This window comes from Ailuropoda melanoleuca, chromosome 17 (assembly GCF_002007445.2).
Source record: "Ailuropoda melanoleuca isolate Jingjing chromosome 17, ASM200744v2, whole genome shotgun sequence".
Taxonomy (NCBI): domain Eukaryota; kingdom Metazoa; phylum Chordata; class Mammalia; order Carnivora; family Ursidae; genus Ailuropoda; species Ailuropoda melanoleuca.
The window spans coordinates 11,530,913-11,553,936 of NC_048234.1; the positions used below are offsets into that span (position 1 = coordinate 11,530,913).

The 23,024-nt window shown below is 43.4% G+C and overlaps 1 protein-coding gene and 1 pseudogene across 3 annotated transcripts in view; both read right to left on the reverse strand.

Moving 5' to 3' along the window:
• Nucleotides 1–503: 503 nt before the first annotated feature.
• On the reverse strand, nucleotides 504–1,250 carry LOC109490217 (annotated as a pseudogene).
• A 13,682-nt stretch (nucleotides 1,251–14,932) lies between these two features.
• Nucleotides 14,933–23,024, reverse strand: part of PRPSAP2 (phosphoribosyl pyrophosphate synthetase associated protein 2) — a 47,834-nt gene continuing 39,742 nt past the window's right edge. For all 3 annotated transcript variants that reach the window (XM_034646930.1, XM_034646928.1, XM_034646929.1), the window contains 3 exons: nucleotides 22,884–22,954; nucleotides 19,249–19,395; nucleotides 14,933–15,630 (listed from right to left, as the gene is read on the reverse strand). In XM_034646930.1, the coding sequence (XP_034502821.1) occupies nucleotides 15,472–15,630; nucleotides 19,249–19,395; nucleotides 22,884–22,954 (377 nt within the window). In that variant the 3' untranslated portion in view covers nucleotides 14,933–15,471. The remainder of the gene's footprint in view (nucleotides 15,631–19,248; nucleotides 19,396–22,883; nucleotides 22,955–23,024) is intronic.

The window sequence follows — 23,024 nt, forward strand, 5'->3', positions numbered from 1 at the left end:
TGCTCACAAATACTAACTCCATTATGTAAGGCATGGTAGCAAGCTTGATAATGAAGGTATTACTTTCGGTTTGAACATAGTTGATGTGCTGAAAAACCTCAATTGCATCACAATCTTGGGGGGAAATAAATCTCAGTTCCAGCCCCTCCTCCGCCCAAATGATATCACTGCAGCAGAACTAAACGATAAGCGACATGCCCTCCATTTTATTTTGTTTTGGGGGAAATGCGCTGAAGAACCTAGAGCTTTTTCTGTTCAGCGCCTGATACCAAAGTAATGAAAATGGGTATGATGATTACATGTGCAAAAGTACGACATCACGAACTCTGCAAAGACACATCGTTGCAAAATTCCAGAAAAAAAAAAATCAAAGCATGCATTTCATTCTTTAAAGAGTTGCCGAATGCTTCCCGTGGGGAAAAAAATTAAAATTTTTTTCCAATTTTTTTTTCAAAATCAGCAACTGCTGGCGAGGATCTCTTGGCCCGGTGAGGACCAGCATGTTACAGCTGCAACTTCCCGATAATCTCAGCTGACACCTGGGGATTGATCCTGTGGCGCCACAGGTCCTGAGCTGTCTTGTAACTCTTACCACAGTGACGTTTGAATGGTTTATGCACAGGAATCTGTGATCTGTTTTTGCATCCAGGAACCGGGCAGGCAAAAGGCTCTCTTCCTCTCTGTGCTGGAGCTGGGGGTGGCTTCAGATCTCTCTCTCTCTCTGTGGTCCAGGAGTCATCGCTGTCGCACTCCTCATAACCCACCTCGTCCTAGTGGTACTTCCCTGCTGCTGTAGAATGAAGAGGAGGAGATAATGGGCAGAGTCCCGGGGAGGGAAAGGAGTAAGGCTTCCCCTGCTGTGGCTAGGTGGAGTGGACACATTCCTTTGGGACACTGAGCCGGACAAGGTTAGCGAGAGCTCCGGCTGAATTTTCCTCTTTAGGGGCTCCGCCTCTCAGCAGGCGACATCCATCACGCATCTATTCATGTAACTGAGGGCAACATAGGTTGGCTGCTGTAATTCTTGTTTTCCTAAAACGCTTGGATCTGTATCACATTGTGTGAAACTGCCTGACTAGCATTGTCTCCCATCAGCAATGTTTATTTACTTATTTTTAAATTTAAGTATAATTAACATACAGTGTTATATTAGTTTCAGGTGTACAATATAGTCATGCAACAGTTCTGTACATTACACAGTACTCATCGTGACAGGTGTACTTTTAATCCCTCTCACCTGTTTCACCCATCCCCCACCCAGCTCCCCTCTGGCAACCACCAGTTTGCTCTCTATATTTAAGAGTCTGGTTTTTTCTTTGTTTCTTTAGTTGGTTTGTCTTGTTGCTGAAATCCCACATATTTGCAAAATCATATGGCATTTGTCTTTCCCTGACTGACTCATTTCACTCAGCATTATACCCTGTAGATCCATCCATGTTGTTGCAAATGGCAAGATTTCCTTCTTTTTATGGCTGAGTAATATTCCATTGTATATACACACCACCTCTTCTTGATCCGTTCATCTATCGATGGACACTTGGGCTGCTTCCATATCTTGGCTATGGTAAATAATCCTGCAATAATTATAGGGGTGCCTATATCTTTTTGAATTAGCGTTTTTATTTTCTTTGGGTAAATACTCAGTAGTGGAATTACTGGATCATATGGTAATTCTGTTTTTAATTTTTTGAGGGACTTCCACACTCTTATCCACTGTGGCCGCACCAGCTTGCATTCCCGCCAACAGTGCACAAAGTTTCCTTTGTTCCACATCCTTGCCAACATTTGTCATTTCTTGTGTTCTTGATTTTAGCCATTCTGACCGATGTGAGATGGTATCTCATTGTGGTTTTGATTTGCGTTTCCCTGATGAGTGATGTTAAGCATCTTTTTCATGTGTCTGTTGGTCTCTGGATGTCTTCTTGGAAAAATGTCTATTCATGTCTTCCGCCCATTTTTAATTGGATTATTTGTGGGGTTTAGTGTACGTTCACAGCAATATTGAGTAGTAAGTATGGCATACGTTGGAGATATTGTGGGTTCAATTCCAGACAACTACAATAAAGTGAATATTATAATAAAGCAAGTCAAATGAATTTTTGGTTTCCCAGTGCGAAAAAAAAAGTTATGTTTGGGGGCTTCTGGGTGGCACAGTCAGTTAGGCATCCAACTCTTGGTTTCAGCTCAGGCTGTGATCTCAGGGTGGTGAGATCAAGCCCCATGTCGGGCTCTGTGCTCAGAGCAGAGTCAGCTTAAGACTCTCTCTCCCTCTCACTCTGTCCCTCCCCCATGCTCTCTCTCTCTCTCACTCTAAAATAAATAAATAAATATTTTTTAAGGTTATGTTTGTACTGTTCTGTAATCTATTAGGTGTGCAATAGCATTATGTCTAAAGCAATAATGTACAAACCTTAATTTAAAAATACTTTATTGCTAGGGGCGCCTGGGTGGCACAGCGGTTGGGCGTCTGCCTTTGGCTCAGGGCGTGATCCTGGCGTTATGGGATCGAGCCCCACATCAGGCTCCTCTGCTATGAGCCTGCTTCTTCCTCTCCCACTCCCCCTGCTTGTGTTCCCTCTCTCGCTGGCTGTCTCTATCTCTGTCAAATAAATAAATAAAATCTTTAAAAAAAATACTTTATTGCTAATAAAAATGCTAACCCTCATCTGAGCGTTCGGCAAGTCGTAATCTTTTTGCTGGTGGAAGGTCTTGCCTTGATGTCGATAGCTGCTGACTCATCGGGATGGTGGCTGTTGAAGGTTGGGGTGGCTGTGGCAATTTCCTAAAATAAAACAATGAAGTTTGCTGCATAGATTGACTCTTTTATGAATGATTTCTCTGTAGCTTTCCATGTTGTTTGGTAGCATTTTACCCACAGTAGAACTTCTTTCAGAATTGGAGTCAATCCACTCACACCCTGCCATTGCTTTATCAACTAAGCTTATGGAATATTCTAGATCTTTTGTTGTCATGTGCAATAATCTTCATAGCACCTTCATCAAGGGTAGATTTCATCTCAAGAAACTACTTTTTTGTTCATCCATAAGAAAAAACTCACTATCTGTTGAAGTTTTATCACAACATTGTAGTAATTCAGTCCCATGTTCAGGCTCCACTTCTGGTTCTAGTTCTCTTGCTACTTCCACCCCGTCTGCCGTCACCTCCCCCACTGAAGTCTTGAACCCCTCAAAGTCATCAATAGAGTTGGCATCAACTTCCTCCAATCTCCTGTTAGTGTTGGTATTTTGACCTCTTCCCATGAATCACAAATATTCTCAATGGCATCTAGAATGGTGAATCCTTTCCGGGAGTCTAGTTTACTTTGCCCACACCCATCAGAGGAATCACTATCTATGGCAGTAATAGCTTTATGCAAATTATTTCTTAAATAAGAAGGCTTGAAAGTTAAAAATTACTCTTTGACCCAGGGACTATGGAGTGGATGTCATGCTAGCAGGCCTGAACACAACATTAATCTCACTGTATACCTACAGCACAGCTCCTGGGTGACCGGGTGCATTGTCCGTTTGAAAGGAATCTTCTTTTCTGAGCAGTAGGTCTCAACAGTGGATTTAAAATATTCAGTCAAAATCAGGGGAGCCTGGGTGGCTCAGTCAAATGTCTGGCTTCAGCTCAAGTTGTAATCCAAGGGTCCTAGGATCAAGTCCCACATCTGGCTCCTTGCTCAGTGGGGAGCCTGCTTCTCCCTCTGCCTGCCTCTCTCTCTCTCTCTGACAAATAAATTTAAAAAAATCTTTAAAAATAAATAAATAAAATATTCAGTAAACCATGGTGTAAACAGATATGCTGTCATCCAGGCTTTGTTCCGTTGATAAAGCAGGGGGCAGGGTAGATTTAGCGTAATTCTTAAGGGTCCTAGGATTTTCAGAATGGTCAATGAGCACTGACTTCAGCGTAAAGCCATCAGCTGCACGAGCCCCTAGCAAGAGCATCAGCCTGTCCTTTGAAGCTTTGAAGCCAGGCATTGACTGCTCCTCTCTAGCTATAGAAGTTCTGGATGGCGTCTTCGTCCAACAGGAGGCTGTTTCATCTGCGTGGAGAATCTGTTGTTTAGTGTAGTGGTTCAGTGTAGCATATTATCTTCATGAAGATCTAGAATCTTCCGGAGAACTTGCTGCAGCTTCTACGTGAGCCCTTGCTGCTTCGCCCTGCACATTTGTGTTATAGAGACGGCTTCTTTCCTTGAAGCTCCTGAACCGACCTCTGCTGACCTCAGACTTTTCTCCTGCAAGCTCCTCACCTCTCAGCCTTCGCAGAATTGAAGAGCATTAGGGCCTTGCTCTTGGGTGAGGCTTTGGCTCAAGGGAATGTTGAGGCTGGTTCGACCTGTCCAGACCACTAACCCTTTCTCCACATCAGCAATCAGGCTGTTTCACTTTCTTATCGTTCACGTGTCCACTACAGTTGTACTTTTCCTTTCCTTCAAGAACTTCTCCTTTGCCTTCACAACTTGGCCAAGTGGTGCAAGAGGCCCAGCCCTCAGCTTGTCTCGGCTTTTGAGATGCTCAATTATTTGTAGCTTTTAATTTCAAGGGAGACATGAGACTCTTCCTTCCACTTGAACACTTACGGTAGGTTATTATAAGGTTGTTAATTGGCCTAATTTGAGTATTATTGTGTCTCAGGGAATAGGGAAGCCTGAGGACAGCGAGAAAGATGGGGGACAGCATTCAGTGGAGCAGTGAGAACATACACAACATTTATTTTATTCATCGTATTATACGGGCATGGTATGTGGTATGCGGTGCCCCCAAACAATTACAAGAGTAACATCAATGATCACTGATCACAGATCATCATAACAAATAAAATAATAATGAAAAAGTTTGAAATATTGTGAGCATTACCAAAATGTGACACAGAGACGCGAGGTGAGCAAATGCTGTTGGAAAAGTGGTGTTGATGCAGGGTTGCCACTAAACGTCAATTCGTAAAAAACACGGTGTCCACACAGCACAATAAAGTGAAGTATGCCCGCACATTTATCACTAACTCAAGTCTACTTTCAAATAAAAGTGTACTGTGTCACAATAGTGTGATTACCTTATAATAAAATAATCCCGTGTCTTCTTTCCCATCCTAATATCATTGCTGTTATTCATTTATACACAAGCAAACACATACCAAATACGTTGTTGCTATTATTATTCTGAATAAATTGTTATCTATTAGACCAATTAAAAATAAGAAAAATAAGGTTTTATTTTACCTTCACTTATTCCTTTTTTTTTTAAGATTTTTATTTATTTATCTGACAGAGATAGAGACAGCCAGCAAGAGAGGGAACACAAGCAGGGGGAGTGGGAGAGGAAGAAGCAGGCTCATAGCAGAGAAGCCTGATGTGGGGCTCGATCCCATAACCCCGGGATCACGCCCTGAGTCGAAGGCAGACGCCCAACCGCTGTGCCACCCAGGTGCCCCACTTATTCCTTTTTTGATGCTCTTCTGTTTTTTTTTTTTATGGAGATCTGAGTTTCTGACCTATTTTTCCCCCTTCTCTCTAAAGAACTTTAAACATTTCCTGCAAGGCCAATATATTGGCAACAAATCCCCTCAATTTTTGTTTGTCTCAGAAAGTCTTTCTTTTTTTTTTATTTCTTTATTTTATTTCTTTTTTCATAGGGTACAGAATTCTAAGTTGGTTGGTTTTTTTCCCTCAACACTTGAAAATGTGACTCCACTCTCTTCTTGATTGCACGGTTTCCAAGGAGAAGCAGGATGTCATTCTTATATTTGTTCATCTAGAGGTAAAATGGTTTTTCCCCCTCTAGCTTATTTCTGCATTTTTTTCCCCTTATTTTTGATTTTCTGTATTTTGAAAATGGTATGCCTAAGTGTAGCTTTTTTGGTACTTATCCTACTCGGGATTTCTGACCTTTCTGGGTCTGTGATTTAGTGTCTGACACTAATTTGGGAGAAATTATTGCTATTATTTAAAATATTTCTTTTGTTCCCATCTCTATTTCTTCTCCTTCTGGTATCCCTACTACATGCATGTTATACCTTTAGTGGCTGTCCCACAGTCCTTGGGTATTCTATTCTTTTTTTTTTTTTCCAATCTTTGTTATCTTTACTTTTAGCCTTGGAGGTGTCTATTGATATATCCTCAAGATTGGAGATTCTTCCCTCATCTTTGTTTAGTCTAATAATCCCATCAAAGGCATTTATTTCCACTATAGTGCCTGTTTTTTTATCACTAGCATTTCTTTTTGGTTCTTTCTTAAAATTGCCATCCCTCTCCTTACATTGTCCATCTATTCTTTCATGCTATTCATTTTCATGTACTTATTGGTCATTTGTATGTCTTCTTGGAATAAATGCCTATTCAACTCTTTTGCCTATTTTTAAAAAGTAATCGCTGCACCCAACGTGGGACTCGGACTCACAACTCCAAGATCAAGAGTTGCATGCTGTACTGACTAAGCCAGCTGGACACCCCTCCTTTGCCCATTTATTAATTAGGTTGTTTGATTTTTTATTGTTGAGTTCTAGGAGTTCTCTATATATTTTGGTATCAATCCTTTAATATGTATTTGGACATTTACAATATAATGGATGTATTCCCAAGAAATCATTGCCCAACACAATGCTGTGAAGCTTTTGCCCTGTTCTTCTGAATTTTTTTAGTTTTATGTCTGACATTCAGGTTTTTTATTGATTTTGAGTTAATTTTTGTATATGGTGTTAAGTAAGAGTCCATATTCATTCTTTCACCTGTGAACATCCAGTTTTCCCAGCACCATTTGTTAAAAAAGAGCATCTTTCCCCCATTGAATGGTCTTGGCACCCTTGCTCAAAGTCATTAAACTTTGTTGTTTTTCAAGATTGTTTTGGTTATTCAGGGTCCCTTGAGATTCCATACGAATTTTAGTATGGGTTTTCCTGTGTCTGCAAAAAAAAAAAAAAATCATTGGGATTTTCGTAGAGATTACATTGAATCTGTAATTTGCATTGGGTAATACTGACATTTCAACAATAGTAATTTTTCCAATCCATTATTAGGGATATGCTCCCATTTATTTATGTCTTCTCTAATTTCTCTCAGCAATGTTTTATAGGTTTTTTTTTAAAGACTATATTTATTTTAGAGAGAGAGAATGAGTGAGTGGAGGGAGGGGCAGAGGGAGAGAGAGAGAATCTCAAGCAGACTCTTCACTGACCAAAGAGCTGGACATGGGGCTCAATCTCACGATCCTGAGATCATGACCTGAGTTGAAATCAAGACTTGAATGTTTAACCAATTGAGCCAACCAGGTGTCCCTTGTAATTTTTTTTTATTGTGCATGTCTTTCATCTCCTTGGTTAAGTGAATTCCTAAGTATTTTTTTTTTTTTGATGCTATTGTAACTGGAATAGTTTTTTCCATTTCCCTTTCAGGTTGCCCATTGTTAGTGCTTAGAAATGCAACTGATTTTTGCATGTTGACTTTGTATCCTGCTATTTTCCTAAATTCATTTCTTAGTCCTAACGGGTGTGTGTGTGTGTGTGTGTGTGTGTGTGTGTGTGTGTGTGTGCGCGCACGCGCATGTGTGTTTGTGTGTGTGTAATCTTCAGGGTTTTCTAAATATAAGATCATATCAGCTGCAAACAGACATAATTTTACTTCTTCCTTTCCATTTTGGATGCCATTCATTCATTCATTCATTCATTCAATTGCTCTGGTTAGAACTTCCAGCCCTACATTGAATAGAAGTGATGAAAGAAGGCATCCTTGCCTTGTCATTAATCTTAGAAAAAAAACTTTCTTTTACCATTGAGTATGATGGTACTGTGGATTTTTCATCCATGGCTTTTAAATATATTGTGGTAGTGTCTTTCTAGTATTCCTAATTTTCTGAGCGTTTTTATCATAAAAAGTTACCATTTTTCAAACACATTTTCTGCAGTGAGATGATCATGTGGTTATTTTCCTTCAATCTGTTACTATGGTGTATTACACTGACCAGTTTTCATATGTCTAACCATCTTGCATTCCAGGAATAAATATAACTTGGTTATAGGTATAATCTTTTTAGTATGCTGCTGAAAACCAGTTTTCTAGTATTTTGTTGATGTTTTTGTATCAATATTCATAAGGGATATTGATCTGTAGTTTTCTTATAGTGTCTTTGTCTGGCTTTGTTATCAGGGTAAGTCTGCCTTAGAGAATGAATTAGAAATTATTCTTTCCTTTTAATTTTTTGGGGGAAAGTTTGAAAAAGACTGGTGGATTATTTTTTGTTTTGTTTTGTTAGTAATCTCTACACCCAACGTGGGGCTTGAACTTACAACCCCAAGATCAAGTGTTGCACACTCCACCAACTGAGACAGCCAGGTGCCTCAGACTGGGGTTACTTCTTTCAATGTTAGGTAGAATTCACCAGTGAAACCATGATCCTGGGCTTTTTTCTGTGGGGAATTTTTTTTTAATAACTGATTCAATTTTCCTATTAGTTATAGGTCTATTCCGATTTTCTATTTCTTTGTGACTTAGTCTTGGTAGGTTTTGTGTTTCTAGGAGTTTGTCAGTTTCTTCTAAACCGTCCAATATATTTGCGTACAATTCCTCATAGTACTCTCATTATCCTTTTTTATTTAGAATTAGTAATAATGTCCCCACTTTCTTTTCTGTTTTTAATAATCTGAGGCTTCTCTCTATTTTAAAATCTATTAGGGGGTGCCTGGGTGGCGTAGTCGTTAAGCATCTGCCTTTGGCTCAGGGCATGATCCCAGCGTTCTGGGATCGAGCCCCACATCAGGCTCCTCCGCTATGAGCCTGCTTCTTCCTCTCCCACTCCCCCTGCTTGTGTTCCCTCTCTCGCTGGCTGTCTCTCTCTCTCTCTGTCAAATAAATAAATAAAATATTTAATAAAATAAAATCTATTGGATAAAGGTTTGTCAATTTTGAACTTTTCAAAGAACAAACTTTTGGTTTTATTGATTTTTCTCTATTATTTTCTATTTTGCTGATCTCTGCTCTAATCTTTATTATTTCTATCCTGCCAGCTTTGGGTTTAGTTTGTTTTTTTTTCTAGTTAAGTTGTAAAGTTAGGTTAATGATTTGGGATCTTCCCTCCTCTCCCTCCCTCCTTCCCATGTAAGAGTTTATAGCTATAAATTTCCCCCTTTGCACTTATTTCACTGTATCCCTAAGTTTTGGTATGTTGTGTTTTCATTTCTATTCATCTTTAAGCATTTTTTAATTTCCCTTGTAATTTCTTCTTGGTTAATTGGCTGTTTAAGAGTGTGTTGGCTAATATCCGCAAGTGGAGAATTGAAGTATCTAATTGTTATCGTAAAACTATTTCTTCCTTTAACTTTGTGCGTTTTTGTTTATTTTGATAGTCTGTTACTAGGCATACAAATATTTATCGTTACTATGTCTTCTTGCTGTTTTGAACCTTTTACTAATATATACTGTCCGCCATTGTCTTTTGTGGTAATTTTTGTCTTAGCCCATTTTGTTCGATGTTACTTTGGCTACAGTTTTTCTCTTTTGGTTACTATTTGCATGGAGTATCTTTTTCCGTCCTTTCACTTTCAACCTATTTGTGTCTTGAGATCTAAAGTGAGTCTTTTGTAGACAGCTGATAGTTAGTGTTATTTTTTATCTATTCTGCCCATCTCTGTTTTTGTTTTGTTTTCTTTGCCAATCTCTTTTACTTGATTAGTTTAATTCATTTACATTTCAACTAATTGTTAAGGAAGGACTTCTGTCATTTTGCTATTCATTTTCTGAATGCCTCATAGCTTTTCTCTCCCTCATTCCCTTCTTTTGTGCTTAATTTTTTTGTAGTAAAACATTGAAATTCATTTCCAATTTCCTTTGATATATATTCTATGATTATTTTTTTCATGGTTACCATTGGGAATATACTTAATATCCTAAGGTTATGACACTAATTTCAATTTATACCAGCTTAACCTCAATAACAGAAAAATTCTTCTTTGACAACTTTGTTTACATGCCTTTTCGGTTGTTATCATAAAATCAAATCTTTATTTTGTTCCACAAAACATAATCTTTTTTAAAAAGATTTTATTTATTTATTTATTTATTTGACAGAGATAGAGACAGCCAGCAAGAGAGGGAACACAAGCAGGGGAAGTGGGGCAGGAAGAAGCGGGCTCATAGCAGAGAAGCCTGATGTGGGGCTCGATCCCATAACGCCGGGATCACGCCCTGAGCCGAAGGCAGATGCCCAACCGCTGTGCCACCCAGGCGCCCCCACAAAACATAATCTTTTAAATGCACAGCCTCTTAAATTATGTAGAAAACAAAAAGCAAATTTACACACCAATATTATAATAATACAGCTTTTAGACTATTTTTAAAATATATTTGTCTCTTAAATCATGTAGAAAGGAGTTAGAAGCCATTGTTACAGTAACAGTCACTTTTATAATTACTTGTGTATTTGCCTTTATTGAGATCTTTAGTTTTTCATGCAGCTTCAAGTTACTATCTAGTGTTCCTTCATTTCACCTTGGAGGACTCCTCCAAGCATTTCTTGCAGAACAGGTTTAGTGGTAATGAACTCCATTAGTGTTTGTTTACCCAGGATTGTCTCAATTTCTCCCTCACTTTTGAAGGACAGTCTTGTCAGATAAAAGATTCTTGGTTGACACTTTTTGTTTGTTTTAGCACTTTGAATTCTTCAGCCCACTGTTTTCGGAACTCCAAAGTTCCAATAAGAAATCTGCTGATAATCTTACTGGGAATTCCTTGTATGGGACTCATCTCTTCTCTCTTGCTTTCAAGGTTCTCTCTTTGTCTGACTTAGTAAAGTTTGGTTATAATGGGTCTTGCTGTGAGTGTCCCTGAGTTCATCTTACTTGGGGCTTATTGAGTTTTTTGGATGTTTATATTCATGTCTTTCATAATTTTTTAAAAATTTATTTGACAGAGAGTGTGTGCACAAGCAGGGGGAGCTGGAGAGGGAGACGCAGACTCCCTCAGGGAGCCCAATGCAGGCCTTGATCCCATGACCTGAGCCGAAGGCAGATTTTCAACCAACTGAGCCACCCAGGCGCCCCTATATTTGTGTCTTTCATAAAATGTTGACGCTTTCAGCCATTGTTTACTCAAATATTCTCTCTACCCCTTTCCCTCTCTTCTCTTTCTGGAGGAGGTCTCCCACAGTGTGTATGTTGACCCACTTAATGGAGTCGCATAAGTCCCTTAGGCTCTGTTTCCTTTTCTTCAATATTTTTTCCTTCTGTTCCTCAGACGTAGTTCCATTTTCTTATCTTCAAGTTTATTCTTTCTTCTGCCTGCTCAAATCTGCCTTTAAATCCGTCCAGTGAATTTTTCATTTTAGTTGTACTTTTCAGAATTTCTTTTGGTGTCCTTTTAGGTTTTCTGTTTATTGATATTTCCACTTTGTTCATACACTATGTGGTAACCCTAGAAATCAGTTTCTCTCCCTTCGCCAGTATTTGTTATAATAGTAGTACCAGTAGTAGTAGTTGTTATTGTCGGCTGTCTCTGTGTCAAGGATCAACACGAGAGATAAGCTTAGGGTCTCTTCAGTTCTATTCTGAGCCTGCACGTCCTCTGGGCATGTGCAGTAACTTTCTAATTTTCCCTGTATATGCAGTTGCTTCTGAATGTCCTACTCTTTAATGTCTGGCTCCCAAAAGGGTGAAAAGGAGAAAACTGGGGGTGCAGATGGGAAATAAGGAGACCAGCCTTTAAATCTCCCAGAATTCTCATCAGCTAGCTGGAGGGGGAGGGCTTGCAACAAATGAAGGCGGTGCAGTCACAATGACTCCCAGCCTCTTTGCACCTTTCTGATCAGAATCAGTAATCAGCTGTCAGAGCACAGATCTCCACTATTTGGAGGACAGAGTCCCTTTTACCCACTCTGGCACCCATAAGCTGTGCAGGTGGTTCCAGGAACACAAGTACAGCTGCCTGCCACAAATCTGGGAGTGGGGGAGTCGGGTATCTGCAACTGTACAAAGACCTCGATTTGACCAAAATTAACAATTTACTGTCCAAGACTCCCCCTGGAGGTTGCAAACCTTTGATAAACTCTGGAGTTCCAAAACCATCGAATTTTACCACAGAAATTGTCTAGTGGAAAGACAGATTCCTGGTGCTTCCCACTCTACCGTATTCCCCAAATCCCATTTGGTTCATTTTTATTATTTCTTGATATATTGCTATATATTGATGTATTGCTCTATTTGGTGAGCCATCCTTCTCATGGTTTCCTTTAGCTCTTTGGGCATATTTAAAATCATTGACTTAAAGTTTTTAGTAAATCTTTTTTTTTTTTTTAAGATTTTATTTATTTATTTGACAGGGAGAGAGACAGCCAGCGAGAGAAGGAACACAAGCAGGGGGAGTGGGAGAGGGAGAAGCAGGCTCCCAGGGGAGGAGCCTGATGTGGGACTCGATCCCAGAACGCCGGGATCACGCCCTGAGCTGAAGGCAGACGCTCAACAACTGAGCCACCCAGGTGCCCCCAAAGTTTTTAGTAAATCTAATGTCTGCACTTCCTCGAGGATGGTTTCTATGAAGTTTTTTTCCTGTGTGTGGGCCCAGCCCTGTTTGCTTACATGCCTGAGAATTTTGTTGTTGTTGAAAACTGGGCATGTTTAATATTGTAATGTGGGAAGTCTGGAAATCAGATTCTCTTCCTGTTCCAGGGTTTATTGCTGTTTGTAGTTGTCTGTTTGGTGGCTTTTCTGCACTAATTTTTATAAAGTCTGTATTCTTTGTGTATGGTAACTGAAACCTCTGTTCAACTGAATGGTGAGTCATCACAGACTTCCTGCCTGAAAACAAAGAAAAGAGAAGAGGAAAAAAAAAAAGAGGAAAGGTGAAAGGGAGGGAGGGAGGAAAAATAACCCAGTCTGCATATGGGCTGCGTGTCTTATGACATGCTTTCAACACTTTGGGCAGATTACAACTCTGTTTTAGCCCTCACTTCTTGCTTGCACAGAGCCTGCAGATCTGCCAGAGGTGAGAGCTTAAGGCTTTCCTGAGTCTTTTCTGAGCATGTCCTCAAATCTGTGCAATCCCAGGCCCCTCATAGCCCCAGGAACATGTGGGAGCTTTTCAAAGCGCTTTCCCCCTGAAGCATCTCATTCCCTAGCCTTTCCTCCCTAGCTTTTAATGGTTTCATTGTTTGCCCCAAGAGGAGTGGCTAATACTTTTGCCTTTAAACTTTTTAACAGTTGTCTCACAGCTCTGAAGAGTTCTGAATTGGGTAAAATAAATGCAAGTCCTTTGAGCCAGTCCTTCAAGGAGCCAGTAGACAGGTCCCAACAAATACCTGTAATTCTTTGAGAACAGTATTCTGCTCCCACTGGTACCAGGAACATGTACCAGGAATGCACGCTACTGTCTTCAAGACTGCCAGGAAGCACAAAATGAATGGGACCAGGGTTAAGTTCAAGTGCCACAAAGCAATCTTGTCAAGATTCAGCCACTTTTCTTTATTGTTGTTTTGTCTTTTTGTTGTTTTTTTACTGACCATTTATTTACTTGATTGTTGTAAACTTTTATTTTCTAGAGTTCCAATAAAGTTGATTCTGTTTTTGCCATTGATTCTCCGCTTCTATGGAGGAAGAGACTTTTGGAGTTCCCCATTCCACCATCCTTGTAGATATCTGCCAGCTTATTCATTTTGAAGTAAAAGGAAAACGTGGTTACTTTCAAGGGTTTCATAAAGCAAAGAAAGGCATGCTCACAACATATAAAGGAGAGAGCTCATTTGAAGGTCACACAGTTCCAAGCGACAGTTAATGTTCCATGTTAACAGTGTAGGTTTCTACTTTGATTAGATCTGAGCAACAGTGTGCATTACTTTTGGTAATTAACACATCTTCCTTTCATGCACCTGCAGGAGTACAACCATCACAGGCTGCTTGGCTGAGACACTGCATCAGGAGGGGTCTGGACACGGTTGGGTGTGACGAGCACAGACAGATCAGCAGGAGACCGTCTGATACCCAGGGCAGCCCCCAGAAGCAGAGCCCTTGGTGCTTCTGCACACACAGGGCCCCAGACCTGCTCCAGAGCAAGTCCCCAAGACTCAGGCTGCTCTCTCGGGAGCACCAAGGAACCCAGATATGGCAAACAGTAAGTGACCAATCTTAATTTTGTGCCAAGTCACCTGCTATTTTATTCCAGATTCTAACATAGGCAGAAACCACAGGTTTAAGTGTTTTTGGAAGAAAAAAACAGTCCTGGGGCTGCGGGCTGGCTCGGTCAGTACAGCATGTGGCTCTTGATCTTGGGGTCATGAGTTCGAGACCCACACTGGTGGTGAAGTTTACTTGAAACAAAAAGGAAAAGAAGAAATAATTCTTTTCTTTGTGAGAGGGTCTTCATTCATCTTTCCCTCCATGAATTTGAAGGGACTGCCATTACAGGACCTTGGCAAGAGAACATGCCAGCCTAACTCATTGGATCCCAGTGTTCCAGAGCCTGATACAACTCTAATGGACAGGTTTTGAGTTCTGCACTCTGAACCGTGGGGCAGACAGTTCTTTGATGCCTGACATTAGCAAGGGTTGTGTCGCGTGCCCTCTGCGGCCACCCCCCAGCATCTCATCTTCCAGAGCATGCACAGGGCCATTTTGTTCAGAGCACAGCTGTGCCACTGAACAGGGAGCCAAACAAAGCCATGCCAAGATGCAGGCGGCAGCTCACGCCAACTCGCTGACCTGCCCCCCCGGGGCTCACAGCCTGCGACTCGAGTTCCTCTCCTGCCACAGCCAAGTGATTACGCATCAGAAATGTGCAGGTCCTGGACAGACAGAAGAGGAAACATTACATTCCTGAGAGGCTACTGTGGCACCAAAACAAGCTGCAGAAGAGAAAACTCAACGAGCGGACTGAACACGTCAACATCCACGGCACGTGTACTCAGCGTTCATTTTATTTTAGTTATAAAACAATTGCCCAAACACAAAGTTTAAAAAAACACACACAATGTAAGTTTTTATTCCTTCTTTTGTTGCAGAAAATAAATAATGGTCGCATAATAATCATTCACATATGCGTGTCTATAAAAGCATTTCTAAAAAGGTCATTTGCTGGGATTCGACAGTGTCGTCTTTTTGGCTTTTCAGTTGCAGGTATGACACAGTATAGATCATTTGATTTCATGAACTTTTTTAAGCACTTGGGCTCCAGCAACTTTGGAAAAAGGCCGTCTGTGAGCTTAAAAATCTTACTCCAAGTTACTGTTGAAATAGTTAAACTACAAATAACCAGGGTTGTTAATTCATTTAGGAGGAGAATATAGTTTTTCTTTTATAAAAATCGCCCCCAAAACTACTAAACACCTAAACCGACATAAAAAGTTGGTCGACCTTTGTAGGAATTAACAAAAAGGAAGGAACAAAGCACAGACGGCCCCTGGGAGGTACACTGCATCGCGACCCCTCACAGTACTCTCCACTTCCAGTTTGGCCCTCGGGAATTTTACGAATTTACGAAAGGAAAGCTCTTCAGTCATCTAAACCTATGTTTCTGAAAAGGTAGGACATGGACTCCCCATTGTGAATCCGACGGATGGCTTCTGAGAGGATCATGCTGATATCCACGGTTTTAATTTTGGGGCACTGGAGCTTCTGGATTTCATGCGGAATCGTGTTGGTAACCACCACCTGCAAATCAAGACGACAAAAATCCAAGAGCATCAGAAAACCAGGTAGCTTCCTGGCTGGATCTGAAAATCTGATATACTCTGCAATGTCTGTGGTGTACTTGACAGGACAGTGAGTCTGCCATGCCTTCAACAGTGTTTCCAGTCGATGTGAACACTACCTGCGCTTCTTTTTTTAAAAAAGGTTTAAAATATTTATTTTAGAGAGAAAGAACGAGCGAGGGCGGATGGAAGGGGCAGAGGGAGAGAGAGTCTGAAGCCGATTCTGCCCTGAGCGTGCAGCCCAACGCAGGGCTCGATCTCACAACCTGAGCTGACACCAAGAGTCAGGTGGTTAACCAACAGTGCCACCCAGGCGCTCCCACTACTTGTGTCTCTAACACTCACTAAGATGGCTACAGGCAGAAAAGAGAGTAGGAACTACCCAGGAGGGTGTGGGGAAACTGGAACGACGCTGCCGCTGGAGGAGTGAAGAAATGCTTTGGCTACTTTGGAAAACAGTCTGGAGGTTCCCCAAAAGGTTAAACATAGAGTGGCCATAGCGCCCAACAGAAATGAAAACATATCATCTTCATTCAAAAACTTGTACACGAGCATTTATAACACTGTTATTTACAAGAGTCAAAAAGTGGAAACAACCTAAATCTCCGTAACCTTGTGAATGAAGAGACAAAATGTGATACATCCATTCGATGAAATATCCAGCAACAAATAAGAAAGAAGTACCGACACCCTGCTCCACGAGGATGAACTTTCAAACCAGCACACTAGGTGAAAGAAACGAGACACAAAAGGTCACACGTCACAGGATTTCGTGTGTATGAAATGCCCAGCTTCGGTAAATCTACAGAGACAGAAAGCAGATTCGTGGATGCCTAAGGCTGAATGGACTGAGAGGAAATTGGAAGTAGGGGGGCTGCTAATGAGAACTGGGGCTCCTTCCTGGGGGGAGGAGAATGGCAGCCGTACAATTCTGTGAATACACTAAAAGCCAGTGAATGTTATACTTTCAATGGGCGAACTGTACGGTATGGGAATTGTATCTCAATAAAGCTGTTTTTCTTACAATAAAGATTTGATAAAAATCAAATGAAGACAAACAAGCACTTTCCAACAGCTACAAACGGAAAAAAAATAAAAATACTCAGCCGTCTTTGAAAACACACGGGATGGCAATGATTTTTTAATTATATTGATACCCTACACTCCCTACTGCCGAAATAAGCCTCAAGACCGCTTGTAATACAGCCGCGCATGCGCCATGAGACGGCCGCCGCAGACACGGGCCCGGAGCAATTACTCCGGGCCAGCGCCAGGGACAGGAAAACCCAGCCGCATCTAATTCCTGCGACCCTTCCTTCTGCAGCTCGTACTCCCGGCAACTGCGGCAAACACGGAAACATGAAGAGTCACCTAAGAATCATGGCCCGTAAAAGGGAACAGTTCCCAAACTTAAAACAACAACAACAGAAACCCTACCCACTGGTATCACACAGGCCGCTCGGCAGCCGTCACAGAACCAGCGGGAGGTGTGACCCACGGCAGGGCTGCTGCACCTGTGCGCCGCGCGGCGCTCCCTTGCTTTTCCTGCGACACCCACGTTCGCTGGGGAACGTATCTTCCACATCTCTTCTAACCACTTTTTAGAAGGGCCAGTTTTAGGGCTCAGTCGGTGAAGCAGCTGCCTCCGGCTGGGGTCACGATCTCAGGGTCCCGGGATCGAGCCCCGCATCGGGCTCCTTGCTCAGCGGGGAGCCTACTTCTCCCTCTGCCTGCCGCTCCCCCTGCTTGTGCGCTCTGACAAATACATAAATAAAATCTAAGAAAAAAAAAAAGTACCAGTTTTGTTAAGCTATAATGCGGGTACCGCCCAGTGACCCACCTGAAATGCAGGCTTCACCGGTCTTCAGAACATGCTGGGCTGGGTTTAGCACGGCCCCCAAGACAGACCCTGCCCCCCCTTCCCTGTCACTCATGTCACGTTCCCCAAAGGGCTGGCAACCACCATCTACTAACTTTATGGATGTCTGTTCTGGACATTTAAGTGTTTCAACGAAAATGAACCAAAAACCCCACTTCAAATCCCAGTTTATCAACCCCAGCACTATCTACCGGGTCCTGCTCCGAAAGACGAGGACAGCAGCCACTCCACTTCTCCCACCTTCCACCTCCTAACTTGTGCAGCTCACCGTTGCCCTTGCATTGTCTACGTTCCACTGGGCGACTGCTTTATCTGTAAGTTTACAGGAAAAGCTTGAGCCTTCCTAACCCGGGGGAACACAGAAACCCGGTTTACTTATTACTATTTTTTTTTAAAGATTTTACTTATTTATTTGAGAGAGAGACGAGATAGCGAGAGAGAGCAAGAGCAGAGAGGAGAGGGAGAAACAGACTCCCCACAGAGCAGGGAGCCCGACGCGGGCGCTCGATCCCAGGACCCCGGGATCATGACCTGAGCTAAAGGCAAATGCTTAACCAACCGAACCACCCAGCTGCCCCCAGAAACCCGGTGTAGCCACAGTTACTGGCCTGACTCCCCCGTCTGGGCGTCAGTGCAAGGCCCCTTTCGGGACACAAGGCGCCCATACTCAGAGGCAGGCTCTCCCTCCAGACTCCCACGGCCAGACTCGGGTGCACCTCCTCTCCAAAGTCCACTCTGCTCTAGGAGGCCTGGCTCCCGCAGGCCCCCCACATTCCCCTGGCCTGCTCTTTCAAATCTGCCCGCACGCAGCACCCGTGGGAACCACGTGGACAGACCATGAGAGCTGCTGCCTCGGGCCTGAAGTCCTCTCCGTCTACTCATTATGTGAATTCTGCATCTGATTTGCAGCCTTGAACACCTTTCATGTATTCTTGGCCCTTAGGATGTCTGTCCAGCTGAATAAGGCGGCTGGATCTGATCCGAGCCACGCCAGCCTGGCCTCTGTCCATGTGAAGGCACCTTGAACCCATCAACATGGGGCCAGGCTCAAGGAGATCGACTGCTGCAAGAGCGGAAGTGTGGGACTCAGAAAAGTAAAAGGAGTTTGAGTGATGTAGGATTCAAATACCCAGGAATCTACAGGGCCAAACACCTCCATTTCTTAAGAGAGAATAAAAACGTGATTTATGCAGTCAGAGCAGACAAGCAGATAAGCCGGCTGACCTGGGGGGTGGGGTACAAAGCAGGGGGAGAAAACCTGGATAGCCTTGCTTCAGCCTCGGCTTGGGAAAACTGCCCTGCTCGCCTCCTCCCGGTTTCATACCACGGGCGTCTGTCTGTCCCAACGAGAGAGGTGGGCTTTGGCACCCTAAATGCTCAGCCTACTAGCTGTGGGACCGTAAGAAGTCACTTAACCTTTCTGATGCAGGACTTCCTGTCTCTCTAAAAGGGGTGCTGTGATGGAGTTTGCGGGGCAGGGGAGGCAGAGTGTGCATGACACCGCCCATGTGCCCCATTTATGAGAGTTAGGCAAAGTATTATCATGGACAAAAGAGGCTTCCGGTCCATGAAATGCCAACATAACCCACATTGTGAATCCACTCTTAACCACAAAATAACGCACTCCTCACCAACTCTAACCGGGACCGGGGGACACACCGGTGCCAGGGCAGCAGTGCCCAGAGCCGTGGCAGTTACCTCGTCGATGGCAGACTCTTCAATCAGCCGGGGAGCATCTGACGACAACAAGCCGTGAGTCGCCATCACAAAGATCTTATACGCGCCCCTTTCCTTCAGGGTCTCTGCTGCGGCGAGGAAACTGTCCACGTCATCGATGATGTCATCCTGTCACGTCACAGAGGGAGCAAAAGGTACATGAACGTGGGTGCAAAGGCGGGTTCATACAATCTGGGGAAAAGAAAGGGTGCCATTCCACTCTAGCAGATCTGCTGTCCCGTTTAACATGTCTGGGTGGGGGCGCCTGGGTGGCACAGCAGTTAAGCGTCTGCCTTCAGCTCAGGGTGTGATCCCGGCATTGTGGGATCGAGCCCCACATCAGGCTCCTCCGCTATGAGCCTGCTTCTTCCTCTCCCTCCCCCTGCTTGTGTTCCCTCTCTCGCTGGCTGGTCTCTATCTCTGTCAAATAAATAAATAAAATCTTTAAAAAAAAAAAAAAAACATGTCCGGGTGGAACGGTGACAAGGCCGGTCGCTGTGCCCCCGCCGCATTCCCTGCAGGCCTCTCAGCCACAGCGGGGCTCCCTGGGGCCGCCATCTCCACGTTACCCCTCGTGGGTCCAGAACTGTGCCCTCAGCAGGCAGGGCTCCAGAAATGTTCGTTGAAGGCCTTTTTTTTTAAAAGATTTTATTTATTTATTTGACAGAGAGCAGCAGAGGGAGAGGGAGAAGGAGACTCCCCTCTGAGCAGGGAGACCAAGGCAACACTGGATCCCAGGAGCCTGGGATGATGACCTGGGCCGGAAGCAGACGCTTGACGGAGTGAGCCACCCAGGCGTCCCATGAAGGGTTTTTGTTTTTTTGAGACGCATAATAAAACTGACAGAAAGCGCTTGACTCTAGCCAGTACTTCCCTCTTTTCCTGTTGGTTTTCCTCATTTTCCAACCTTACTTCACTGGGCCCACGGGAAACATACTGCCTACATATGGCTTTATAATGGGAAAGCCAGTAATAGTGTTTTAACAAAATACGCAGTCCAGTGGTATCCCACCTATGCACCGCAGGCTCCCAGTATGCAAAATCACAAGCACTGCGGAGAACGTGGGGGCCCCACAATGGAGTCTTGGGTAACTGGTGCGGCCACTCTGGGAACAGTGTGGCCCCAGTCAGGAAAGTTGGAAATGTATGTCCCAATATATATTGGTCTCTGCCCCAGGTCCCTGGCACAGAGCTCCTAAAACTCTTGTAAATTCCTAAGTGATGAGAACACTAGAAGCATCTTTTATTCTAATGAGGAGACTCCCGGTGGGCTCCTGAATGGGGGCTGGTCACCGGAAAGACCACACCATGAGAAGCTCGGAATTTCCAGCCCCCTAACCCCCATTCTCCAGAGAGGGGAGAGGGGCTGAAAATGGAGTTAGTGATCCATCATGCTTATGTGATGAAAAGCCCGAAAGCACAGGGTTTGGAGAGCTTCCAGACTGGTGAACACATCTATATACTGGGAGGGTGATGTACCCCAACTCCACAGGGACAGAATATTGTGTGCTCTGGACCCTCCCAGACCTCGCCCTATGTATCTTTTCATCGGTAGCCTTTATGACATCCTTTAATAAACTGGTCAATACAAGTGTTTCCCTGAGTTCTGTGAGCGGCTCTAGCAAATTAATCTGACCTGAGAAGGGGGTCATGGGAATCTCTGATTTGTGGCCAGAGAAGCTGTGGGTAACCCGGGGCTGTACTTGCAAATGGTATCTGAAGTAGGGTGGGAGCAGTCTTGTGGGACTGCCCCTTAACCCACGGGGCTCTGACACTGGCTCTGGGTAGACAGTGTCAGAATGGAGTTAAGTTGGGGCACCCGGGTGGCTCAGTCGGTTAAGCGTCTGACTCCGGCTCATGATCTCGGGGTCCCCTGCACTCTCTCTCTGCACCCCTCCTCCCACTCATGCTTTCTCTCTCTCAAGTAAAATCTTAAAAAAAAAAAAAAAAAGATCTGAATTAAATTTTAGGAGCAGCAGCTGGCATCACAGAGAAAAATCTCCACACATTTGTATGAGCTGTACACGGGATACGCAGGAGAGAGACACAGGAAGTGGAAAACGGAGTCTTTCCTATCACGCCCAGGCTACCAAAGTTATTTTAAGCCCACTAGGGTATGAAGCATCGTCTAGACTTGAATAAGTACTCACGCATTTATTTTATATGCATATATATTATTCCTTTCAAATGTATAATGATATTACTCTGCTCAGAGAAGAAAAACATAGATATTACTTTAAAAGTGCTTCTGGCAAAATGGTACAGCCACTCTGAAATAGAGTTTGACAGGTTCTTATAAAATTGTATTTGCATTCACCGTGTGGGGTGGCGATCTGTATCTGACCATGGTGGCGGTTACACAAAGCCCCACGTGTGATACGCCTGCACACGTCCACACGCACACACGTCACGCTGGGGCTATCGGAAGCAGCTGTGCGGGTGGTGGTGACGTGAATTTCCAGACTGTTATGGCACCACAATCAAGCAAGGAGGAGGAAGCTTCATCAAGGGAACACGAGACTTCCCTGTATAACTGGGGGGGGGGGGCCACCTCCTATCAATCAAAATTACTTCAAAATAAAAAGGTTGTTTTTTCAAAAAAATGCAGTAGAAAGGGGGCAAAAACATTACTGAATTCACAGCATCTTGTTACTACAGATTTTAAGGAATAAATTCATGGGCAGTTATTACCCTAGAGGGTGACATCAGAGGTTGTGTAATTCAGAAAAGATTCTGTAATTCGGAAACTCACAAGCAAAATCACAAGCACTGGGGAGAACGTGGGGCCTCCACTACGAAGTCTTGGGTAACTTGGCCATTCTGGGAACAGTTTGGCCCCAGGCAGGAAAGCTGGCAAGGTGTGTGCCTTCCAACCCAATGACCCCACCCCCGCTACCAAGAAGTTTTACATGTGTGCTCCAGAAAATCGCCACAAGACTGCTCAGAGCAGCAGTGTCTGGAAATAGAGAAACTGTATGTTCAGTGCCTGGAGAACAGATTGGTGAGCTGTGTCATGGTTGTACCAGGAAGAGCGCACAGCAGCGAAGAGAAATAATGAGCACCCACAAGTTACTACATGGAGAACCGTCAAAACAGCGCTGAACGGAAGTCATAAAGTACACAAAGACTTCATTACACAAACATCAAAAATGGGAAAAACAGAACCACCTAGCATTTAGGGATACATGCGCTCATGGCAGCCTGTAACAGCAAGTAAGGGCATGAATGGTGACTTTTGGGTTGCTGACAACCTCTGGGGGGAGGAGAGAGAGAGAGACCAGGGAAGAGCAAGGCGGCCTCATGGCGACAGGACGTTGTTTCCAAGCTGAGTAGTGGGGTACCCACACGTTCATATTATTGTTGTTTTAATGACACAGGCATTAAATGTGGAGCACAAGAGGATGCGTGTTTTAAACAGTTATCAATTTTGTACCCTACCTTTATCACAAAACAATTTCACGTGGTATGACAAACAGACCGAAGTAAACATTTAGACAAGGTACCAACTTAAATGAGACTTACCTGCCACACCGCTATCCCCACACCACTAACAAATAATTCAACAGAACAGCAATGGCAAATACAACAACTCATAATAATAAGAGAAGTCTACATACCACAATGATGGCGATCCTTCCTCCCACATCGCCAACAACTGTGATTGGGGGCTTCTCTTTAGGAATCAGCACTGGTCAGAATAAAACACACACACAAAAGTTTCTATAATAAAGCCTTTAAAAAGTTCATGTTTCATGATC